Raw genomic sequence first — 24,630 nt, 5'->3', positions numbered from 1 at the left:
ACACACACACACACACACACACACACACACACACACACACACACACACACACACGAGTAACTTTTAATACAAGGCATGCAGTGATAAGTGCTATAACCAGAAGCCCAAACAATGCCGTGGAAGAATAGGGGAGGGAGCTATTCCAAGTCTGAGCTTAGAGGAGCTCTGAGTTATGGGGGTGGTGAGGGACGTGGGTTAACCTGGAAGGAGGGAGGGCTGGGAGAGAGACAGAGGGAAGTCTGGCGGGAAATCAGGGCTTCCCCCTAGCGCTGACCTCTCGCACGCAGCACAGAGCTCCCCACGGCACCCCCTACTGCACCCCTACTTCCTCCCCAGACTCCTTCTGCACGCCCCTCACCTTTGCACGGTTCTGCTCTCCTCCACCATATAGTCACCTTTTCATCTGCTTGCAAACTGGTGGGAAAGACAGAATGCCCATCACTGTGGAGGAGGGGGGCGCCCCTGGAGTCTGAGGGGTCCCCAGCCCCGAGCCTCACACAGTGGGCTCCCAGTAGCTCGCTCTGAAGGAAGGAGCTGAGTGGGAGATAGGTGTGGGGCAGAGCGGCCAAGGCCCTACCCCGGTTCCCACCTCGTCCACGGACCTGCCACCTTCCCCACACCCTGCCCCTGCCCAGCTGCGAAAGTCTTTTCCTTGGTCCACATCTCTCAGTGGTTGTCGGTCTTCCGTCTTTTCTCTTTTGGCCTGGGTCCCCATTACTCCTTGGGTGTCTTTGTCTCACTGCGTCTTTCCTGGTGTTCTCTATGGATCTGTGTGCCTGGGGCCTATGTCTTTTTCTCCCTTGGCCTCTTCCCACCTTGCCTCCCCTCCAGTGTCCTTCCTCTCCTGCCCCTCCGTCTGCCTCTATGTGGGTGTCTGTCTTTGTCTCCATTTCTCAGCGTCATCCGCGCCTTTGTCAGCCTCCCCCTGTGTGTGTGCGCGCGCTCCTGTGCCTGTGTGTACAGCTCAGTTTTTCTCTGCCTGCCTGTCTTCACAATGCTGTTTAAGAGTTCACCACATCTGTGATGATGTCTGAAGACCGGGAGGGAGAGAGATCAAAGCAGGTGGGAATTCATTTAAAAACACCCATGCTGAACCGAGCTGGCTTCGGACTGGAGCTGCCGAGGCGAGGAGACCGTTTATTTGACACTGCGATGGGAGGCTGGACTGTTTTCCCTTTCCGTCTGTGGTCAGGCTTTTCCTGATGCTCCTCCCACCTGGTTTCCCCCCAGCCCCGCTCTGCAGTGAGCTGTTTCCCTGCATATCTGTTTGGCGCTGGTTTGGTTTCCTGGACTTGGGTGCAGGAGTAGGGATGGGACCGAAATCTCACTCCCCGTTTCAACGCAGATGCTGCTCTGCGCCGTGGATGGAAGAAGGCTCCGTGGTTGGAACCCCGGGGCGGGCGTGTGCTCGGATTTGTGTGTCTCGCACTTGTGAGGCCACTGGTACTGGGTTTTTATGAGGGCTGTGGTGGTTCAGTGGTAGAATTATCCCTTCCATGCTGCAGGCCCAGCCTCAATTCCCGGCCAATGTACCTCATGCGCAGTCACCACCCGTCTGTCAGTGGAGGCTTGCATGGTGTCATGATGCTGAACATGTTTCAGAGGAGCTTCTAGACTAAGAAAGACTAGGAAGAAAGGCCTGGTGATCTACTTCTTAAAATCGGCCAATGAAAACCTTATGGATCACAACAGTCCCATCCGCAACCAATGGTGGTGGGTACAAAACCAGGCAGTGTTTCGTTCTGTCGTGCATGGGGTCACCCTGAGCCATGAGCCATCTCTATGGCAGCTAACAACAGCACCTGGGTTCTTGGCATCTTCTTAACACTCAGGACTTGCCAAATACCTCCCCGTGCCCCCAATCCTTTTTGTTGTGACACCAGGACATCTCTACCCTCCCTGTTGAAAAGAGCTGCTGTGCCCTGCCCGCTGCTGCTGCCTCGATCCTTGCTCACTTTCTAGTCTTTCTCCTCAGCTCTCCCATGTCCCGTCATCACCGCCACCACCATGCATCAGAACCTTCTAGAGTTCTGTTTCTCCTCCCCTTCCCAGCTCTACTTTGCATTCCCTCCTTCAGGGAGCCTTCCAGGACTGACTCCAAGCCTGCCCCAGCACTGTTCTCTGTGAAAGCGTAGCCCCACTGACTGTCCGGCCCTATCTCTGCCTCTTCTGGGGTCTGTGAGCCAGACCTGGGATGAGGAGACCAGGCTCGGCCTCCTTTTCTTGATGGGGCTTTCACAAGGAGGCAGGACGCTTCACGTGGGCATTTGCTCACGTGCACTCCATCAAACAACAGACTTATTCAGAGCTCCTGCTGTGGGCCTCGCAGCCAGGCCCTGTGCTGGGTGATGGGGCTTGAGCCATAAGTGGCACAGTCCAGACTCCAGGACTTCCCACTGGGTCAGGGCAGAGGGCGGGCAGTGCAGTGTGGGCCAGATTATAACAGAAGGGACAAGTGAGCACAGAGGTCCCTGAAGCACCGAGGCAGTCATGGAAGACTTCACAGAGGAGTTGACTGTTTGACTCCTGAGGGAGGGGTGGGAGCAGCATCCCACCTAGATAATGGCCAGTGCACAGGTATAAAGGGGTGCAGAGTCAGAGAGAACAGGATATGGTGGGGCCGACTTAGGGCTTCCCCTGATCATGAGCAGGACATCTGGACTCTGGACTCTATCTGCTGTCTCGGTTGCAGGGACTGTTTTGGGGTCACGGAACATTGCCTGCGACTTTTGACAGGCTCAGGATATAGGCTGCCTTTCCAATCAGTTTAATTCCCAAGACACCTTTCATGCCCTCTCCTCTGGATTCTTTGGAAGAACACTTCTTTCATCTCCCTGTCTCCAGACTAAACTACTCCAAGCAGGCCTAAACCAAGAGGAAATTTTGCTTCAAAATCCCCAAGAAAATAGATGCTACCTTATTTCTCATCTGTCTGCTCAGCTTTCCAGTGGTTCTCCAGTTGTCTAACTGCTCAGGACAAACAGTGATGTAGCTACTACCATTTAGTGGGTGCATGCCTTATCACAATAAACTGGAGGTAAGCAGCGCTGAGGGGAACCCTTGTGGCACAGGCGTTAAGCGCTCTGCTGCGAACCTAAAGGTCAGAGGTTTGAAGCCATCAGTGGCACTGTGGGAGAAAAGACCTGGCAATCTGCTCCTGTAAAGATGATAGCCTTGGAAAACCCAGGGGGCAGTTCTACTTTCTCCTATGGGATTGCTATGAATCAGAATTGACTTGAGAGCCCACAAAAACGACAACAATCCCATTTTACTTTCATAACAATCCGCAAGGTAGGCATCACCATGCCCCAATTCACCAATAAGGAAAAAAATGAAGGTTAAAGAGTAACTTGGCCAAGGTCACGCAGTTAGGAAGTGGCAGAAGTGTAATGTGAACCTAGGTCTGACCGTCTTCTAAATCTGTGGTCTTAGTATCGCAGCAGAAAGGAATCTTTGCAGACCTTAGTCCAGGCTCGTCATTGCACAGGGGAACAAGTGGAGGCCCGCATTGGAAAATGACATGCCCAAGGTCACGTCACTCCTCGTGCTGGCAAGATCCCCATCTGCCTCTGACACCAAGGTGCCTCCCTCCTGCCGCAGGGTCAGCCTCCTGCTCGTTGAGAATGGACAGACAACCAAACGCTCACTGTCCCCTGGAGACTTCCACAAGGGACCAGGGTCCACGCAGGAAAGTCTCCAACTATGAATACAAATGCTGCCTCTGAGCTAGGGCTCACTGACCACCCCATTCCCAAGCCCTGGACTTGGGCTCCGGGGGCTGTGGGAAGGAGGAACGTGAGTGTGGAGAGTTTGCATGGAGAGTTTGCAGCATGGAGCTGCACTAGAGAAATCCGCAAGGATGTGAATAAATTTGAATAATAATGAGGGCGATGCTGGAATTAATGCTGGCTGCTCACCTGACCCACCTCCTCCCCAGGCTCTCAGCACCTGCCACCCTGATCCTTGGAAATCTAGGTGAGCCTTCCTTCTTTCTTTAGAAGCTGGGGACAGAAAGTCAGGTCAGCAGAGTTGGGGTGTGGAGAGGTGCACTGTTTCTAACTTCCTGCCCCCCTGCAAACCCAAAGAGCTGGATTTGCACACTTCACAAAGAGTAAGCGGCTGCCTCATTGTATTAACTTATATTCAGTCCATCAGTCCTCTCCCACCTGCCCCCACCCACCCACCCCCCCGCTACTGTCTCAGCCCCCTTTATGTGCAATAACCAATGTGGACGTCAGATGTCGAGGGAGATGCAGAGAGAGGGGTGGACATGTTGCCCAACCTTAGAGAAGAGGTTCTCATTCTGGTGGAACAGATAAAGCAAACGCCCCCGCCCACAGCTGCCCTTTATCCTGTGATTAAAAAAGCAACAACATGGGCATAGACCCTGATAGCCTGAGACAGGAAATCGAGTGGCTAGAGCTGAGGGATGGGATGCGCTGTGTTTGCCCAAGGAGCTAAGGGATCAGTCCAGGAGGACTTCCTGTAAGGGGAATGTGGGGCAGGCTTGGGAAGGCAGGGAGAAACAGGTCTGGAGGACAGAAAAGGAGAAGGGAGGTGATGAGACTAGGGTCCCGCCTCTGGGGTGGCTTGGAGGGTGAGGCGGTCTTGGAATGGAGAGGAATGAGTTAACATTTACATGTAGAAGGAGTGATAGCAGATTAGAGAAATTATGGAAAGCTGGGTTTGGAAAGGATTGGATTTGGGGATTGTGGCCTCTGCAAACACTTGGGAGCTGGGGAGGAAAAGGAGAGGGGGAGTCCCCAGGGACGGTCTGATTTTGGTTACTGTGGGGTGACAGATCGCAGGCGCAGCAAGGAAGACCCTGACCTTTCCCCTTGGTGTCCCCAACCGCTCCACTTCCTCTCCCGCCACCCAACAGCCTGGCAAAGGAAGCTGCTGCTCACAGCTCCGGTAGCTGCCCGGTACCCTGCTCAGGGCCCAGGCCTGCCCCACCACCAGGCACCCCCAGTGCTGAGGGGAGCGGGTGAGTGGGAGCAGTGGGGGAGAAGAAACCCGCAATCCAATTCCCTGCTCCTTTTAGGCTCCACAATTAACGGCAATTACTCTGCAGTTCTCTAATCAAACGCTCTCTGCTGAGCTGCCAGCCAGGCAGCCAAGTGGAGCTCCCACAGCCGGAGGGAGAATGGGACAGAAGTCATGCCATTGCCCCGCAGCTCCCACGGCGTGGACAGGCGTGTCCCTGGGTGCACACTCATGCCCCAGCGCTTGGGAGCAGGAGGTAGACACACAGATTGTGCCAAGAAGTGTGTTCAGAGCTGCTTGGTTTGGGCACTCATTGAGGGAGCTTATTTACACACATGTGAACATGTGAGCACACAGATCATGACAAGCCTTCCCCCAAAGAACCTACCCTGATGCCCTCACTGGGGCAGCACGGCACGTGTGTTAGCTCACACTGGCTCGTATGACACGTTCTGATAGGGGTCAGGTGGTATATTCGTGTGTATGGGCCTGAGTCCCAAGGATTGCGGGGGACTGTGACACAGCCAGCAACCTTTGGGGCACTTGTCATCCTTGGCTATGTATGCGTTACCCATCGACATGGGTGTGGGGGTGAGGCAGCTGGTCCTAGTGGCACATCCCAGGACTGGGTGTTGGGGATACCTGGGTTCTAATCCCAACTCTGCTCTCAGCGCACTGGGTGCCCTTGTAAGGTACGCATCTCCCGGGCCTCAGCATCCTCGTCTGTAAGATGAGGAAGCTGGACAAGATTCATCTCTAGGGCCCTTACACATCTGCATCACTTTCTATGATTTCTGAGCTCTTCAGTTCCGGAACCCCATTCCCGTGGGCCATGGAGGGAGAAGGAATAAAGGGCAAGCCACCACACCCTAAAGGGAAAGGGATGGGGCTGAAGTGGATGGGACAGCCCACCTGTCCAGCCTTAGCTCACTCCCTCAGGCCTATTGCAGGGTGGGAGTGGGAGACTGGGAGGGTGGGGCCCCTCTGCTCACCCAGTGCTGCCTTTGGTTGTACCAGGGACCCAGACGCGCTTCAGCCAGGAGCCAGCCGACCAGACCGTGGTGGCCGGACAGCGGGCCGTGCTCCCCTGCGTGCTGCTCAACTACTCAGGGATCGTGCAATGGACCAAGGACGGGCTGGCCCTGGGCATGGGCCAGGGCCTCAAAGGTGAGCAGGGCGCCCAGCCAGCCCTTTGTCCTACCGCCCACCCCCAAAAGAGACCCCTGGCTGCACCGTCACTCAGCTTCCCCACTATGTTCTTCTCTGTGCTCTAGTCTTGTTGATGCTGTCCCCCACCTCCCATGTGTGTGGGGTCATCTCTCTTCCTCTCCTCCTGAGCTCGGCCTCTCCCACTTTCCAAACCCCAAACTCTGCTTCCTCCAGACTGCAGATTAGCTCAAGAAAGGCAACGTGAAGCCTGAGAGATCTAGCAAATCAAGAGACCTTTATGTAACAGAGCTCGAGACAGATAGACAGACACCCAGAGAGGTGCTAGGAGACAGCGTAGTTTCCTGAGGGGGAAGAGGGGAGCACAGACAACTTTGGACAAGGACCCCAAAAGTATTGCATGCCAGGCTGGCCTTGTGCCTCTCCTCCCCGTGCCGGGGCCATGTCTGCTCAGAGGCCAAAAACTCGTTTTAATATCAGCCTGAGCACTTATTTATTTATTCATTCAACAAGCCTTTATTAAGCACTGACTGTGTAGTCTGTGTTGAGGCAAACATAATGAGTCAGTATCAAAATAAATAAAACAAAACACCAAGCTCCTATATGCCAAAACAAGTCAAGATGCGTTTGGCAAGGCTGCCTAGCAGAGTGGAAGAGGAATCAGGACCTGGGTTCCAGGCCTGCCCCCGCCACCTACCAGATGGGTGACCTTAGGCAGCCATGCCCCCTCTCTGCGCCTCCATTTACTCACGTGTAAAACAGGCGTAATAGTCCCTGGGCTGCCTGCCTTAGAGTGAGTTTGTGAGTTTTGAACCAACTGAGAATATGCTTTGTGAGAGCACTTTGTTAACTGCAAAGCATTGCAATATGTAAGTATATGAAGGGATATGTTTTTTTTTTTTTTAATTATTATTCTTATTTTTTAGGGGGTTGAACCGATTTGCTGTGGGTTCTGGCTATTAGTCCAGGTAGCTGAAATTTGTCTGTGTAGAGCAATCTGTATCCGGGAAACGGTTGGGTCCGGTGGATCTGTTGATGATAGAAGGAGAAAAACTGAGAGCGAAAGAGATCAATAGATACGGAGTGAGAAGAATCAATAGCCTCTGGACAGAGGGAGATAATGGGAGGGAGCTGATGGTGGGGACGTGAGAGAGGAGGGCAGGGGAGTCGGGGTGTGGTAACGAGAGCCTGGAGGAAGGAAGGGGGAAGAAAGAAGAAAGCCGAGATTGGAGAGGTCCAAGGCTCTGAGGCCCTCAGTCTCTCTCTGCAGGGAACCTGGACTCCAGGCTCAGGGGCTCTGCCTCATCCATCCCCCCCACCCCTGCTGGTGACTGGGGAGCAAGGTAGACCTCCCGCCTGCCTTGGGGCTTTTCTCTGCCCCAGCCCCACAGAGGTGTGCCTGGGAGCGCCTGTCCCTGCTGGGTGCCCCGTGTTTCCTAGTACCCACATGCTCTCCCTCCCCTCTCCCGACTCTGCCTTTTTGTTCCCCTTTCTTTCCTATTATTATGAGAGACATTTTGTCTGCAAACAGCTTCGGAAGATTCTTTCCCTCCCTCACAGCCCCTCCCGTCCGCTCCTCCTGCTTTACTGGTTGGGGAAGGGGTTGTGACGTCACAGTGTCTGTGTCTGGGGCCTGTCCCCCGGCCCCTGGTGTCCCAGGAGAGGGCAGAGGGAGGAGGGCCGGCATGGAACCCGATGTGGACCCTGCTGTGGGGATGAGGGGTGGGGAGAGGATGAGCCCCGGGGGGCGGGCTGGTTCACGACCAGGTCGCCCCTGCTGGGCCTTACTCTGGCCTCACTCTCTGTTCCTGCAGCCTGGCCGCGGTACAGGGTGGTGGGCTCTGCTGACGCCGGACAGCACAACCTAGAGATCACAGACGCCGAGCTCTCAGACGACGCCTCTTACGAGTGCCAGGCCACAGAGGCCGCCCTGCGATCCCGGCGGGCCAAGCTCACCGTGCTCAGTAATAACCCCAACCCCCTCCAGGACCCCAGCCCTCCCACCTCCCTCTTTTTCTGTTGGTGTCTTGGCGTTTCCTGCACCTCGCCAATTCCCTCTGTGCTCCTGGCTTCCTTCTTGTCTCCACCGTCCCCACTATCTCTCTGCCTTTTCTTCTTCAACTCCTTCTCTCAGCTTCTTCAGATGCCAGGTCCAGACAGAAGAGAGCAAGGAGGGGATGGCGGGACAGGTGGGCTGTGTGGGGCTGCATCTTTGCTCCTGCCCATGCCCAGGCGGCTCATTCGCAGAGCTGTTTGCTTTCTAGACACAAAGCTGTGGAGATGAAGACCCCCACACACAAGGTGGGCAAGGCCCCGGGCCCCTCCCTCTCTCAGCCTCTCCTGGCAGACAGGTTTGTTGGTGAGGGAGTGTCTCCCATCTTCCCCCGTCTCAGCTGCCCCAGAGCCCCAGAAACTGCCCCCATTGCTCCTTCTCGTCCTCACCCCTGCCTTGCCCAGTTCTTCTCCCCACAGTTGCCTCCTTTTCTCTCTTAGAGCTCACCCCTCCTCCTCAGACTCACCTCGAGGCCCCCTCAGGGAACAGGGCAGTCAGAACGGAAGGAATGGGCCTTGGAGGTTGAGAACTGGGGAGCGTGCAGGCTGGGGTCTCCGCTGTGCCTGGATGGGCCACGTCTCTTGGAAGCTATGCTCCCGGCAGCCACCCACCACCCACAGGAGGTTCGGGGGGGACAGAGCAGATGTCCCTCTGTGGTAACACCCGGGGCCATCTGCATAATGAGAGCACTCTCTCCTCCACACAGGGCAGAAAGGAGGCCAGCTCCCACCGGCCCCTCGCCCCTCTCTGCCATTCAGCTCCCTCTCCCTCTCTCTCTTGCTCTACCTGAGGCTCCCTCAGCCTTTCTGTCTCCCTCGAGTTCTGCTGCCTCTCTCTGTGTGGTGCTTTCTGTCTCCAGCTTGGTTTCTCCTGCCTACAACTTCTCTGTCCCCTTTGTCACTGACTCTTTCTTCTTTCCTGCCTCTCTCTGATCTGCCTGGCTCCCTCTGGGTTCCCTCCCTCTAACCTGAAATCCCTGAAAGGGGGAAGACGCCAGGACGGATGGGAGGAAGGCGAGAGGAGCTGAGAAGAGTGAGCCTGGAGACTAGGAAGTTTGGGAGGGAGCTGAGAGGGAGGACACGTGACAAGGTGGCAGGAACGGCCCTGGCCTGGGAGTCAGGAGGCCTGGGCTCCAGGTACACCTCAGCCATTTGGCAGCACAACCCTGAAAAGGTCACAGCCTCAGGGCATCGGTGTCCTTATTGGTAACAATGGTGTAATGATGGTGGCCTTTTCTTAGCCACTGCTGCTTTGCTGCTGGCTCCGCGTGGAGCTGTAAGCTGGGAAGGTCTGGGCACATGTGAGTTGTCTGAATAAGTGAGGACTAGAGGGACCCAGAAAACTCTGGTGGCTGCAGCTGCTAACCAAAAGACCAGCAGTTCGAATCCACCAGGCGTTCCCTGGAAACCCCATGGGGCAGTTCTACTCTGTCTAATAGGGTCGCTATGAGTTGGAATCGACTCGAAGGCAACAGGTTTGGTTTGTTGGTAGAGGGACCCAGCAACTGATTGCCTTGGATGTAAAGGCCCAGAAGGATTAGGATCGCAGGCTTTTTCTCTCTAGCTAGTGAGGACAGATACGGGAAGAATAGCCAGGAGTGGGACTGAGGTTAGAGAGCAAGAATTTGATGACCGCCAGGGTCACCTTTCACCTCTCATTGGAGCATGTGACCTCCCACAATGGACCAGAATTCCAAGGGGAATCAGGAGCTTCTCGGGAGAATTCCTCCCTTCTTTTGTCCTCCCTAAGTGCCTCTGTTTTGGGCCCTTCTGCCCTGGAGAACTCCCATGCTAGTGAGGGGCCCCTGGTACTGCTCACTTCTCTCACCCACCCCAGCACCAAGTTAGAGAGATGAAGAAAGACACCTAAGCTCCTAGGTGTTGAGGGAACAAGGACATATAAAAGCATCCAGTGGCTTGGTTCAATCAAGGAAGGCTTCCTGAAAGAGGAGAATATGGATGGGCACCTAGAAGGGGGAGTGCCTTGTTATAAGGCTTGTAGGTCAGTGGGGGAGAGCCGCATAAGCTGGGGAGCTGACTGGCTCCTTTGGATGGCATGGTGGGTGTTGAGGGTGTGGGCTTTCCTAGCCTGTCTGGGGGACTTGGATGGATTCGAGGAACAGGGGAGGCCCCAAGAGTGAGGGAGCTGAGAGGGAGGCAGGGATGGCTAGTGCAGCTCCTCCCTGCACTCCCCTCACTCCTTTCCCCCCTTGTCTCTCCTGAGGGCCCAGGTAGCCACAGGAGCCGCCAAGCTCATCGGCTGTCACGTGGCAACAACAACAAGAAGGCAGATATTTCCTATACCCCCTCCTGCCTCCTGCTCACCCACAATCTATCCACAGCAGCCTGGGGTCCAGGACTGGGCAGGGCAGAACTGAAGAGTGACCTGGTGCCAGCCTTTCTGCACAATGCCAGCCTCAGAAGCTCCCCCTCATCCCCTGCCATGCCCCTCAGTCATCCCGTACTTCCCTGGGCCAGCCTTCTCCACAGAATGGCCTCTTTCCTTCTTCCTTATGGCAGGGCTCTGAGAAGAAGCCTCCCACTCCCACTCAGATGCAGATGCCAACACAGTATAGATCTCCATGCCCACACACACCTCATTATTCACAGTGGTAACAGCTCGAGTGCAGCAGTGATGAGCATGGGCTTAGGGATCCCAGATCCCAGCCCCACCATTTAACTCTCTACGTCTCTGAGCACATTTGCGTAACTCTCTGAGCCTCAGTTCCTTATCTGTAAATTGGGGCTAATGATATTTACCGTGAGAGGATTAATGAAATATACTTTGCGGTGAGGATTAAATGAAATCATATACACAGGGTGCGTTAGCTGATACATGGTAAGCATTCAGTGAGTGCTAGAAATGATTGTTGATCACATTACAGCTCTCAGTTGGTTTCACGTCCGTGATCTTATTTCACCTTCATAATAACAACTCTGGGGAGTAGGAGCCAATGTTATTTTTGCAGTTTTATAAACAAGGAAACTAAGGCCATAAATGCACATACATAAAACAAAAAAAACCAAACCCACTGCCGTCGAGTCAATTCCAACTCATAGCGACCCTGTAGGACAGAGTAGAACTGTTTCCAAGGAGTGGCTGGTGGGTTTGAACTACTGACCTTTTGGTTAGCAGCCGAGCTCTTAACCACTGCGCCCTAGACACATCCTGATATACAAATTTAAGTCATAGAAATAAACACTTGTTCATAAACACACACACGGATACATGCCTTCTAACTGCTTACGCTTCATTTTCCTTGGCTGAAGATATGGGGGCTGTGATGGGCTCGTGGAGGGCGAGCAGAAGGTTTTGGAAAATTCTAGAGAGACAGGCTGGTACGAGAGGTGTTAGATGGGCCATCTTTCCCTGGACTAGAGGGAAAGGCCCAACTTTACAAGGGGAAGGGAGAGCTGATGGGAGGAGAGGCTTTCCCTCCCTCTTCTGCCCCCACCGGAGGGCTCCTCACCCTGGACTTGGCATCTCCCTCCTGTGCTCATCCAGGACCCTACTGCTGGGGGTGAGCAGTCAGGCGTGGCCTTGATGGGCCCAGACAGACCCGGGAGGCCTGCCTAGCAGCCCTCCTCCACTTTTCTCTACTTCTCAAGCTACTTCCAATCCCCACCTGCAAACCTACACCCATATGGCACCAGTACACCAGCAAGCAAGGCAGAGGAGCCAGGGATTCACAGGACAGTTAGGCAGCCAGGAGTCTGAGCCCCTGCTAGCTCTAGTCCAGGCAGTGACACCAACCCAATGGAGGCAAGCAGTCCCTTTGGGAGGAGGCTGCTATAATAGGCCAGCTCACCTGGCTGCCCGAGGGCAGAGGAGCAGACAGGAGGGGACAGATGTTAGAAGCCCATGGGATAGCCACCTCTCTGTGCCACGCCCACAGGGTATGAACTAGACTCCAACCCTGAGACAGCCCAGCATCTTCCTAAATTTGAAGACACTGCCCCCATCTGTAGCATGTAGCTTGGTGCAAGGGTTAGAGGGCAGTGGTACAAGCAAATGGTACAAGCTGGGAAAGAGTAACTTGTAGGGGGACTGGAAAGCTGTGCACGTTGAGGGCTGAGGGCCTTGGATGAAGCTGGCATGGGAGCAATGGATACAGTGATTGTGAGTTAGGTGGCAGGGGTGGCATGTCACCAGGGGCCAGGGGGCTGGGTCATCAGGGCGCTGTTGGCTGCACCCTGGGCTGACTGTGCTCTGCTCTGCCCCACAGTCCCCCCAGAGGACACCAGGATTGATGGAGGCCCTGTGATTCTGCTGCAGGCAGGCATCCCCCACAACCTTACTTGTCGAGCCTTCAATGCCAAGCCTGCTGCCACCATCATCTGGTTCCGGGACGGGACACAGCAAGAGGGCGCTGTGGCCAGCACGGTGAGACCTGCCTGTTCCCCAGCTCCTCGTGGGCCTCCACCCAGGTCCCTGTTCCTTTCACACATGGACTCAACCACAGACTCCGGGACGCAGATGTGAGATGGGGCCTTAGAGACCACCTGGTCCAACCCTCTCACTGTACAATTGGGAAAACCGAGGCCCAGAGAAGGGAAGTGAATTCCCAGGTTCATGGTACTATTCAGTAGCTGGGTGACTAATAACAATAGATATAGTAATAACACCTGACATTTATTAAGCACCAACTGTGTGCCAAGCACTGGGCTAAGCACTTTATGGACAGTAACTCTTAATCTTCACAGCAGGCCCACAAAATAGGCATTATTTCTATTTCACAGAAGGAGAAACTCCAGAGAAGTTGAGTGACTTGCCCCAGGTCACACAGCTGGCAAGAGGCAGAGCTGGGATTTGTACCTGGGTTGGCCTGTGCTGTCTCCACTGAGCACCTCTACCTCCTTCCTTTAGCCTCTAGGTGGCAGGCTATCCCAGTCTTCACAATAAGAGCTGGTGAGGCAGGGATTATTATGTACCTTTACAGGCAAGGAAACACTGGTGGCCTGGTGGTTAAGAGCTACAGCTGCTAACCAAAACGTCGGCAATTCAAATCTACCAGGCTCTCTTTGGAAACCACATGGGGCAGCTCTACTCTGTCCTGTAGGGTCACTAGAGTTGGAATTGACTTGACAGCAATGGGTTTGGTTTTTTTTGGGTTTTTATAGGCAAGAAGCTCTGGCAGAGAGACATCAAGTGACTTGCCCAGGATCACATGGCAAAGTTGTTGATGATGTTGGGATTAGATTCCACATCTTCTATCTGGGGCTCCTTCTGCCAGCCATTGGCAAACATACATGCACACCCAGTGCTTTGCTAGGTGCTGTGGGATATACTTCCCACCGTGGGATCTGTGTTCTGCAGAGGGCGGCCCCAGGGAGTACCTGCATTCTGGTTTTGGGTCCGCCGCTAACGCGCTGTGTGTCCTTAGCCAACACTTCTCTCTGAGCCTTGATGCATGTTTCCAAACTGGGTAATCAAACCAGCTGGTTTCTTAATGGCCATTTGTCGGCCCCCTCCCCCAGTTTTTTATGTTAATCAAAGACATTCTGGAGCTTCTGTTACTGCCCTGGACCCGACCTGTTCAGAGCCTTGGTGGTGCAGTGATTCAGAGCTCTGCTGCTAACCAAAAGGTTGGCGGTTCGAATCCACCAGCTGCCTCTTGGAAACTATGGGGCAGTTCTACTTTGTCCTGTAGGTTCACTATGAGTGGGAATCAACTCGATGGCAACGGGTTTGGTTTTTTTTTTTTGGTCCTGTTTCAGCCAAGGAAAGATGGTGCATTGCTATCAAACTATGAAGGCCTTACTCTGGTTAATAAATGGTTTCCCTTGGCATTTCACAGTATGAAAAACAGCTGGAGGGCACCTTTGTCCATATTTGGGAAACCCAGGCTAGGTGCAACTGAGTCAGTATGAGACTTTAAGCCTGTGAGTCCCCTCCCTGCCCTCAAGGAGTATACAGGTTAGCAGGGGAGACCCGGCACTCAAACACACGGGTGCCTATGAGGTAGGGCTGGATGTGCCTAGAGCACTGTGTGGGGCAGAGCGACTGCAAAGGGCAGAAGTTCCAGTGAGGAAAGAGTCTTGAGGGCTGGGTTAGCCAAGGAAGACTTTCCAGAAGAGGAGGGACTTGAGCCAGACTCAGAGAATTCCCGGAATGAGGCTCAAAGCCCCAGGGAGGAGGCTGGGGGTAGGGAAGGGACTGAGCTTCAGGTTAAAGGACCCCTGCAGCCCAAGCCCATCTCTGAGTCGGCTCACCTTGAGAACGGAGGAGGGGGCTTCTAGCTTGACCGTGCCTCCCACCATTGTTCCGCCCCAGGAATTGCTGAAGGATGGGAAGAGGGAGACCACCATTAGCCAGCTGCTCATTAACCCCACAGACCTGGACATCGGGCGTGTCTTCACCTGCCGCAGCGTGAACGAGGCTATCCCGAGTGGCAAGGAGACCTCTATCGAGCTCGACGTGCACCGTGAGCAGGGTCCCGGGGAGGAGCACCCTGGAGAGGGCAGAGTGGGGAGGGGAAGGTGGGCAACCATCTGAGAAGCAGGAAAGTCTAAGAATCCCCCAGAGGCTCCAGGAAAATGCCCCATTTGCCCTCTCGTGAACCATGGACACAGGGCTGGGAGAAGGGGCACCGCTGCAATGCACGTATTCTTACCTCAGTTTCCAGTTCTGTTTACTTTCAGAGAATAAAATGCAGTCCCACAATCCCTTACCTGCACTTCCAAACGAAAAGTGATTTGGTGGCAAAATCTAAACTGAAGCTCTTCGCAGTTTTTATTTATCCACTTAAGCGTTTCACTGCAGATGCAGTAACTTGTGTGATGGTGGGTATTACCCAGACGCTGCTGGGGGTCTTCCATAGGATGGTCTCTGCACAGCATTGCCTTTCTAAAATTTAAAAGTTTCAAAATGCTGGCCCCCAAAGGTTTCAGAAAAGGGAATGTGGACCTTTACTTGCTTCTGAGGCACCCTGGTGGTGCAGTGGTTAGAGAGCTCGGCTGCTAACTGAAAGGTCGGCAGTTCGAACCCACCAGCTGCTCTGTGGTAGAAGATGTGGCAGTCTGCTTCCGTAAAGATTTACAGCCTCAGAAACCCTGTGGGGCAGTTCTACACTGTCCTATAGGGTCACTATGAGTTGGAATAGACTCAAAGGCGGCAGGTTTGGTTCGGTTTACCTGCTTCCCAGGGTTGGAGCATTAAATGATACATAGTGTAAGAGTATCTGGCACGGAGTCCGCTACCTGGTAGGTGCTCAATAAATTCCCGCTGGCGGCACAGTGGTTAAGAGCCCAGGCTGCTAACCAAAAGGTTGGCAGTTCAAATCCACCAGCTGCTCCTTGGAAATCCTATGGGACAGTTCTACTCCGTCCTATGGGGTCACTATGAGTCAGAATCGACTGGACAGCAATGGGTTTGGGTTTTTTTGGAAGGAATGTTGGGTGTGTGGACAGCAATTGAGGGATGCCCCTCCCATCTTTCAGTGAGTCAAGCGAGCCCACACTGACGCCTAGTGGCCTCAGTGGGTAATTACCTCCATTGAATACCTTCAGTACTGTCCTTGGTCAACACCCTAGCTGGCCCGCTAGGAGCCCCTTGGGGAAGAGGTGAGGAAGGCAGTTTATTTACTGGAGCTGGTACTGGAAACACAAATTCCCAGATCACCCCCAGGGTGGTGAGTTCTGAGTGTATGTGCTAGGGAGGGACAAAGAAACTCAAGGCAGAAAAGACCCTGATTTCTGTCCCATACCTTATAGATCCTCCTACGGTAACCCTGTCCATTGAGCCACAGACGGTACAGGAGGGCGAGCGTGTCATCTTCACATGCCAGGCCACAGCCAACCCCGAGATCCTGGGCTACAGGTGAAGGCTTGGGGGCTGGGAGCCCTTGAGGAGCGATATCAGCAAGGCCCTGGAGGCCAGGAGTGGAAGGGGGTGCTGGGGGAGGCCAGTGGCACCAGATGGAGTTGAGTAGGGTCCAAGCCCTGATCCCAGCTTTGTGCTACCTCCCCCAGGTGGGCCAAGGGGGGTTTCTTGATTGAAGACGCCCATGAGAGTCGCTATGAGACAAATGTCGACTATTCCTTCTTCACGGAGCCTGTGTCCTGTGAGGTCCACAACAAAGTGGGAAGCACCAATGTCAGCACTTTAGTGAATGTCCACTGTGAGTAGTCAGAAGGGCAGGGATGGGCGACAGAGAGCAGGGGCCTTTAAAGGGCCTGGGGTGGAGTGGGGGAAGGTCCATGAAGCTGGAGGAGACTGGGGACTAGAAATGGGGACGTGGCACAGAGGAGAGGGAAGAGAGGACTGATTAGAGCTGACCCTCGATGAGATTGAGACCCTAACGAGCTGCCTCCTTCTACCTCAGTTGCCCCCCGGATTGTAGTTGACCCCAAACCTACGACCACAGACATAGGCTCTGATGTGACCCTCACCTGTGTCTGGGTTGGGAATCCCCCCCTCACCCTCACCTGGACCAAAAAGGACTCAAACATGGTAAGACTTCTTGCTGCCTATCCTGAATGCTAAGGGGATGAAGCGTGGCCTTAGGTGGGGTCAAGGGGACAAGGGGATGCTCAGCATTCTTTTCCTAGCTTAAACCTGGCCTAGCTCTAGGGTCCCTCCACCCAGGACAACTGGCCAGTGAAGATGCAGCGGGAGAGACGAGATGACCCACGTGTGGGAGGGAGGGTGGGAGGAGGGAAGAGGGCCTGAGGGGGCGCCGGCACAACGGTAACACGTCTGGTAAATGAATGCTGAGTGGGAAAGTGGAGGAATCTGGAATGATTCACTAGAGAAGGTTTCATTCTACAGAAACCCGCATCAAACAGTTCGGGCCAAAATTGCAACAAGGGGGATTTCAGAGCAAAACTTCCTACCTCATTTGGCAACAAAAACATTAGAACAGATTATCAGAAGGGGCTGAGTTCTCCTTACAGCCTGCCTTCTCGGGCCTCCTTCCGGTCTCTGCTCACTCTTGCAGAGACAGTGTGTTGTTAGAGTCAGGGGCTGGGCCAGGCGGATTCGGGAACCCCATCTCCCTTCTGGGAATTCACTTGTGGCCCTTCCTGCTTTCTTTCCAATGCCTCCGATGTGGGGCCCACATGGACCTAGGGGCCCAGGCCTCCTGGCTCCCCACCCGAGGCTGCTCTCTCTGCCCAGGTCCTGAGTAACAGCAACCAGCTGCTGTTGAAGTCCGTGACCCAGGCAGATGCCGGCACCTACACCTGCCGGGCCATCGTGCCTCGGATTGGAGTGGCTGAACGGGAGGTGCCGCTGTACGTGAATGGTGAGTGGCCTGGGAGGGGGCGGGGACCAGGCGGACAAGCCCTGCAGTTTCTAACTGGCTCTAACTCCATCTTCTTGCTTGCAGGACCCCCCATTATCTCCAGTGAGGCGGTGCAGTATGCAGTTAGGGGGGACGGAGGCAAGGTGGAGTGTTTCATTGGGAGCACACCACCCCCAGATCGCATTGTGAGTGTTGAGGACAGCCAGCTTGCCCTGCCCAGCCCCCTCTTGCCTCCTCTGCCTTTGCTTCTACAACCACCTTTCCCTGTCATATACTTCTAATCCGCCACCTTTCTGTCCCTCTATCCCTTTCCCTGGAGTCCCTGGGTGGTGCAAACAGTTAAGCACTCAGCTACTAACCAAAAGGTTGGCACCTCAGAAGAAAGGCCTGGCAATCTGCTTCCAAAAGGTTGCAGCCTTGAAAACGCTATGGAGCACAGTTCTACTCTGCACACATGGGGTCGTCTTGAGTCGGAACTGACTTGATGGCAACTGGAATCCCTTTCCCTGCTCAAATCTCACTTCCTCCTTTACTGGCTCTGTGACCCTGAGCAAATTATTTAGGTTTTTAAACCTCAGTTGCCTCATCCATGAAACGGGGGCAAATGGTTAACAGGCTCAGCTGCCAACTGAAAAGTTGGAGGTTCAAGTCCACCCAAAGGCACCTCAGAAGAAAGTCCTGGTGATCTACTTCTGAACAATCAGCCATTGAAAACCCTATGGAGCACAGCTCTACTCTGACACACATGGGGTCCCCACGAGTCGGAATCGACTCCATGGCAATTTTCTTTTAACAGGGTTGCCGTGTGAAGTAACGGTACCAACAGGTGTGAAATGAACCTGGCATTCAACTCATCATTCCCATCTCTCTTGGCTAACACTCTTGCTCTCTCTTTCCCTTATCATATGTTCTTTCATTCAGCCTCCTGACCTTTCCCTGTGCCCTCTTCTTCCCTTCACCTGCCCCCCTTCCTCCCCTGCCCCACTGTTCCCCCTCTTCTCTGCTTCCCTCCGCCCACTGGCCCACTCGCCTTCCTTCTTTCTCCTCTCCCTCATACCATGAGCCATTAATTCCTTCCATGACCATTAACCGTCAAACCCCTCATCACATTTAATGACCATTTGGCTAACTCCAGGACTGCGCAGGGACACTTCATTACCACAGCCACCCAGGCAGCGGGAGGCTCGGCCCCAGGAGGCTTTTCTAGCAGATCTGAGAGGATTGATCCCTGGACAGAAGCCAGGTCTCGCTGCTCCCCCTCCCGGCCTCCCCTCTGAAGTGGGAGACATGAAGGGGGGATGCCCAGGCAGGGAGTCCAGGGCTGGGGGTCTAGGGGATACTTTGCTCTGGTTCCCACCCATTATAAGAGTCTGTGGATGGGACTCCAGAACCAGCCAGGCGGATTAGTTGTGGGGCCAGCTGCAGGTTGGTTAAAGGTAGAGTTAGAATTAAGACTAAGTTATGTTTAGTTAGAATCTCAGACTATCCGAACTGGAAGAAACCTTGAGCATTATCTAGCTCTAGCCTGGTCTTCTCATTTTACAGGTGAAGAAACTGAGGCCCAGAGAGGGAAAGGGAGATCACACAGGGACTCGATGGTAGAGCCAGTGTTCTTAACGCCCAGTCCAGGACTTCTGTGACATCAGGGGTTCCCAAAGGTTGGTCCATTGGATCAGCTGCATCCACTCACATGGGCATCTTGATAAAAATAGAGATTCCTGGGCCTTTCCCCTAGAGATTCATATTTAGGAGTCAAGCCCCAAGAATCTGCCTTTTAAAGACTCCCTAGATAAATCTGATGCTCAGCCATGTTTGGGAACAGCTGCTTTTCCTAGAGTGGAGATTTAATGCCAGGGGCCTGAGGCAGTAGATGTGACTCCAGGTTTGTTACAGGGTGAGTGCTGGACTGGGCTTAGGGGCACCCCTGGCACACAGGGATGCATTGAGGAGGGACCAGGTGACACCCAGGTGTGTGTTTCTGCCACCTACCCCTTCCTTACTCCCTTTCTGCCTTCCCCACCACAGGCCTGGGCATGGAAGGAGAACTTCCTGGAGGTGGGGACCCTGGAACGCTATACGGTGGAGAGGACCAACTCGGGCAGTGGGGTGCTGTCCACGCTAACCATCAACAATGTCATGGAGGCCGACTTCCAGACTCACTACAACTGCACTGCCTGGAACAGCTTCGGGCCGGGCACAGCTATCATCCAGCTGGAAGAACGAGGTGACTGGCAGTGCTGGCTCCCAGCCTGAGGGCAGAGCAGCCTGGGCATTCTGCTCCCTCTTCTCCCTGAGGGTAGGAGTTAAGCCCTAGGGGATACTTCTCTCTGGTTCCTACCCATAATAAGAATCTGCAGATGGGTCTCCAGAGTCAGCCAGGCAGGTTAGTTGTGGGGCCAGCTGTGGGCTGGGCTCAGAGGGAAAGAATGGTCTCCTGGGCCTCCCCACCAGAACCTGACCTCGGTGCTCAGCTGGGGAAATTTGCTCACTTTTTTGTACATTTACCGAGCATTTGCTATGTGCCAGGCACTGCGCTGGGGACTGCAGCGACAGGTGTGAACAAGACACAATCCCTGTCCTCAAGGAACTTTCAGTTTAGTGGAAGGACTTATGGAGTGGTAGTAAATAAACTCAGATAGAGAAAAATCAAATGATCTGTAAAAGGGAGGAAGACTACCTATCTCGATGGGTTGTTGGAAGACTAAAAGGGGGAATGTCTATAAAATGCCTGGCTAGTAGGTGCTCAGTAAGTTTTGATCCCCTGCCTCCTAAAGCATCCACAGTCTGATAGGAGAGACACATGAGCCTGTATGGCACTTCTAGCATGGGGAAGGGGGCCTTGCCTTTGGCTTTTCAAAGCTCCAAAGTCTGATGAGGGAAAGATAGCTTTTTTTTTTTTTGGAAAACCAGCCACCCGACACGGGAGATGGCACACCTCATGGAAAATGACTGATGGGAATCTCTCAGTCCAGTCATAGCTGAAGAAGCCAGTGAGGGTGTGGGGAAGAAAAGAGTGAGTAGAGTTAAGGTGCAACTTAGTAGGAAAACCTTTCTGGAGGGGAAGAAGCTTAAGCAGGATTTGGGGAGAACTAGGGCTGCCAGGGAGAGAGGGAAAGCTGGAGATAGGGTTCCTGGTTTCCTTCTTAGCTCTGGGGAACAGGGGAACTCAGGAGAACTGTTTAGAGCCTTGGGTGGATAAGTGTGGATGCAGTAGTCACAGGCTCATGCAGGAAGATGGTGGAAGAGATGGGAGTGCAGATTAGAGAGTTTGGAGGTGACTGACCTCAAGCAAGATCCCAGCCTAGGAAGGAGGAAGCAAGCTTCGTAAGCAGATGGCCTGGAGGAGAGGGACAGATGGACAACCAAGGCCAAGGTCAAACTGATGCCCAGCTGCAGGGATGAGACATGAGCTAGGCCACAGCTGATCATGACCTCAATTGATTTAAGCTAAAGCTCAGGCCTAATTCCAACCTCAATTCAGACCTTCTTCTCATATCCAACCTTGACTTAAATTCAACACTGTCCACCATAAACTCAGTCAAAACTTACCCATTTGACACAATACAGTGTTGCCAATGCAGTTCCTGGCCTAACCTTCAGCCAACACTGAGCTTAGACCCCACTGTGACCCCAGTAAGACTCCAGCCTGACTTCTGTTCCCTTTCTTCCCCCTCTGAAGAGGTGTTGCCCGTGGGCATCATCGCTGGGGCCACCATTGGCGCGGGCATCCTGCTCATCTTCTTCTTCATTGCTTTGGTGTTCTTCCTCTACCGGCGCCGAAAAGGCAGTGAGTACGGGCCCTGTGCAGGCCACAGCCCTCCCTTGCCCCTTCCCAGACAACGGGTCCCTGTCAGATGGGCCACCTCCAGGACACCAAACGGCAGTGCCTGGGATGGGTGGGGGGTTGGCAGTTGAGCTCCCCAGCTGGTGGGTCCAGGAGCAGCCACTGCAAGGCTGGCAGAAGGCCTGTGGTCCAGGCTGCCTCTCCCTATTTTAGGTCGCAAGGATGTGACCCTCAGGAAGCTAGACATCAAAGTGGAGACGGTGAACCGTGAGCCACTCACGATGCACTCTGACCGAGAGGACGACACTGCCAGTGTCTCCACCGCCACCCGGGTCATGAAGGCCATCTACTCGGTGAGGGTCCTGCTCCTGCCTGGCAGACTCCCCTCGTTACACTTTGGGGACCGGCTCCACCCCAGCTCTCTAATAACCACCATCATTGTCTTCTCTCTCCATCTGCATCCCCTGGTCATGACACACATGCATACACACACAGACACCTGCATACACACACACACCTGCACACACACACACACACCCCAGGCTAACTGCCCTCCAACACAGGATGGGCAGCTGGGCTTCTCAGCAGGCTTCCTTCACCCCATTCTTCCTGCACCAAGTGTCAGAACAGGAAATCCTTAGTATTCTGGTCCAACTGCCTCATTGCCCAGATGAGGAAACAGCCCCAGAGAGGGACAGTGAGTGACATGCCCAAGGCCACACTGCATGTTAGCAACACAGTTGATGCTAGAACCCAGGTGCCTGCCAGAGAGGGTCAGAGGTCCAGTGGGCCATGACTCCAGACCCTACAGTTAGTAGGTGGCCTCTGGAGGGGGGTCTGGCAAGGGGGGACAGGAGCAGGGCCTCCACTCTGACCCCATTCCTGCTGCTCTCCAGTCCTTTAAGGATGATGTGGATCTGAAGCAGGACCTGCGCTGTGACACCATCGACACCCGGGAAGAGTATGAGATGAAGGTGGGAGAAGAGCAAGGGGCCAGGGCACAAGGGCTGGGTGGGAAGGTGGGGTCTCAGGGCCTGCCGGGTGGAGGTGAGGGCAGGTTTGGGGAAGAGCTTTAGGAGTTTAAGTGAATAAACAGAGCAGGTGGAGTGGTTCTGCCTGGCCAACACAGGGCAGAATCAGGAGGAGGCCCAGAGGGCCCTGGTGAAGCTTGACCGTCCCCTGCAGGGAACTCCCTCCTCCCTCCTCTTCTCTCATTGCCCCAGGACCCCACCAATGGCTACTACAACGTGCGCGCCCACGAAGACCGTCCGTCTTCCAGGACCATGCTCTACGCCGACTACCGGGCCGCTGGCCCCACTACCCGCTTCGATGGCCGCCCCTCCTCCCGTCTCTCCCACTCCAGTGGCTACGCCCAGCTCAACACCTACAGCCGGGCCCCAGCCTCCGACTATGTCGCTGAGTCCACGCCCTCTGGTCCTGCCGCCCCTGCTGGCACTGACACCGCCAGCCAGCTGTCCTACGAGAACTATGAGAAATTCAATTCTCATCCCTTCCCCGGGGCAGCTGGGTACCCCACCTACCGACTGGGCTACCCCCAGGCCCCACCCTCTGGCCTGGAGCGGACCCCATATGAGGCGTATGACCCCATTGGCAAGTACGCCACGGCCACTCGGTTCTCCTACACCTCCCAGCATTCAGACTACGGCCAGCGCTTCCAGCAGCGCATGCAGACTCACGTGTAGGGGCTGAGCCGGGCTGGGCGTCTCTGCGGGGCAGAGGAGAAGGCTCTCACAGCGGTTCCCTGATATTCAGGGGCATTGCTTGTTGCTCCCGTCTCGGACCAGCCTTCCTCCTCCCACCGTGGCAGGTGGGGAGCAGGTCTCCCAGAAACACCCCGTCCCGAGGATGGTGCTCCGTGCATGCCCCGCCTCCTGGGCCTGCCCTTCCCTCTTCTTCGGGAGGGTGTGTCTCTCTTGACCTGTATTCTTGCCTGGTCCCAGCATGGGGGACAGGGAAAGTGGGGCTTGGGGAGAACAGAGGGGGTAGTTTGTAACAACCCCTTTCTATCCCACCCCTCTGATCTCCCATAAGTGGAGTGGGGTTATGTAAGGAAGGGCAGCCTTTGGCCTAAAGGACATGAAGTGTGGGCTGTGGGTGGCTGTGGCAAAGTAAATAGAAAACAGGATAGCCCAGCCAACCCCTCTGTGGTCTGCGCTCATGCTCTGGGTGCATCTCTCCCTCCTCAGGGGATTACAAAAGGGACCTTGGATTTATTTTAGCTCTGCTGCAGATCAGCCCTGGTACTGAGTTCAAATCCAGCCTTCATAGTGCTGGGATCAAAATACCAGTCATCCTGGCTGTCCACTGTGGACATCTGTCTGCTGTCCTGCAGAGGGATCCAGGTGTCCCCAGGAGCGCTTCCCTCTTTCCTTCTCCTGGATGCTGGACCAGGCAGATAGGGAGGGTTTCCTGGTGGAGAAAGGAAGGGTCAGGAACCATGTCCTGATTCACCAGCAAGACTGCTGTGCGCTACATAGCAGTTCCCCAAACCAACACTAGAGGGGGCCCGCCCAAGCCCCGGTCTCCCCAGCCTGCCCCACTTCCGGCTTTCACTTTTGAGCCTGCCTGGGAGTGGGGGATGGAGGTGGGGTGCTATAGGCTATTTTTCAAAGACAACAAAAAACAATGAAAACCTCATTTGGAAAGAAAAGCTGTAGGGATTTCCCCACCCAAATACAAGTCCCAGTGGAAAGGAAAGGAAGCACCTCTTCTCCACCAGGTTCCTAACACCTTCCATTACTCTTTCAATCTCCAAGCACTTTGAATCCATTTTTGTACATTCAGGTGGTGAGACCTGTCATGGAAGTGGGCTCTGACGGAGTTAGGGGAGGGGGGCCTGGCTCGCAGACCTGCTGCCCTACCCCAAAGCCCACAAGCTGGTTGGAGAGGCCACCTTCCAAGGGGCATGAGAGGGTCTCTCTCGACAGGTTTTCTTATTTTTAAGTGTGGTTTTTTTTTTTTTTTTTTTTCCTTTCTTGGGCCAATCAGATTTCTTCTTCCACTTCCAGTGCCTTGAGTGTCCAGCTTTGGTTGATGGCCAAAGCTTTGGTTAACCTGTGTGGGCGGCTGTGTAGGGAGTGGGGACTCGTGAGCCTCGGACACACTGTCAGGTTTTACAGTGTTGAGGAGAAACGGGTGAGGGGCCTGGAAATGGCCCCTGATGGAGAACTTGTCCTGACGGGAGAAGGTGGCGCAGGAGGGCACTGCAGGCATCCCACCGCCCATGCTTTCTCCCCCTCCGCCCCTTGTACACTACCACCCACACACACATTCCACACGGCTGTTTCTCAGCCTCCACCTCTGACCAAAGAGAACAGGAGCTCCAAAGAGAACCTGTCCCCCGCCCCAGCCTCCTCGTCCCAAGAATAAGTGTCT

The 24,630-nt window shown here is 54.4% G+C and overlaps 1 protein-coding gene across 2 annotated transcripts in view; it reads left to right on the top strand.

Moving 5' to 3' along the window:
• KIRREL1 (kirre like nephrin family adhesion molecule 1) overlaps positions 1–23,868 on the top strand; it is a 114,073-nt gene extending 90,205 nt beyond the window's left edge. The window contains exons 2-15 of one of the 2 annotated variants that reach the window (XM_004390830.2): positions 6,004–6,153; positions 7,968–8,117; positions 12,432–12,589; positions 14,480–14,630; positions 15,919–16,024; positions 16,177–16,325; positions 16,530–16,657; positions 17,324–17,450; positions 17,535–17,635; positions 19,476–19,674; positions 21,130–21,237; positions 21,448–21,587; positions 22,131–22,208; positions 22,458–23,868. In XM_004390830.2, the coding sequence (XP_004390887.1) occupies positions 6,004–6,153; positions 7,968–8,117; positions 12,432–12,589; positions 14,480–14,630; positions 15,919–16,024; positions 16,177–16,325; positions 16,530–16,657; positions 17,324–17,450; positions 17,535–17,635; positions 19,476–19,674; positions 21,130–21,237; positions 21,448–21,587; positions 22,131–22,208; positions 22,458–22,937 (2,225 nt within the window). In that variant the 3' untranslated portion in view covers positions 22,938–23,868. The remainder of the gene's footprint in view (positions 1–6,003; positions 6,154–7,967; positions 8,118–12,431; positions 12,590–14,479; positions 14,631–15,918; positions 16,025–16,176; positions 16,326–16,529; positions 16,658–17,323; positions 17,451–17,534; positions 17,636–19,475; positions 19,675–21,129; positions 21,238–21,447; positions 21,588–22,130; positions 22,209–22,457) is intronic. The other variant, XM_004390831.1, reaches the window with a different exon arrangement.
• The last annotated feature ends 762 nt before the right edge of the window (positions 23,869–24,630 follow it).

The sequence above is a fragment of the Trichechus manatus genome, unplaced genomic scaffold (assembly GCF_000243295.1).
Source record: "Trichechus manatus latirostris isolate Lorelei unplaced genomic scaffold, TriManLat1.0 scaffold00333, whole genome shotgun sequence".
Taxonomy (NCBI): Eukaryota; Metazoa; Chordata; class Mammalia; order Sirenia; family Trichechidae; genus Trichechus; species Trichechus manatus.
This window is presented reverse-complemented; position numbering and strand designations above follow the sequence as displayed.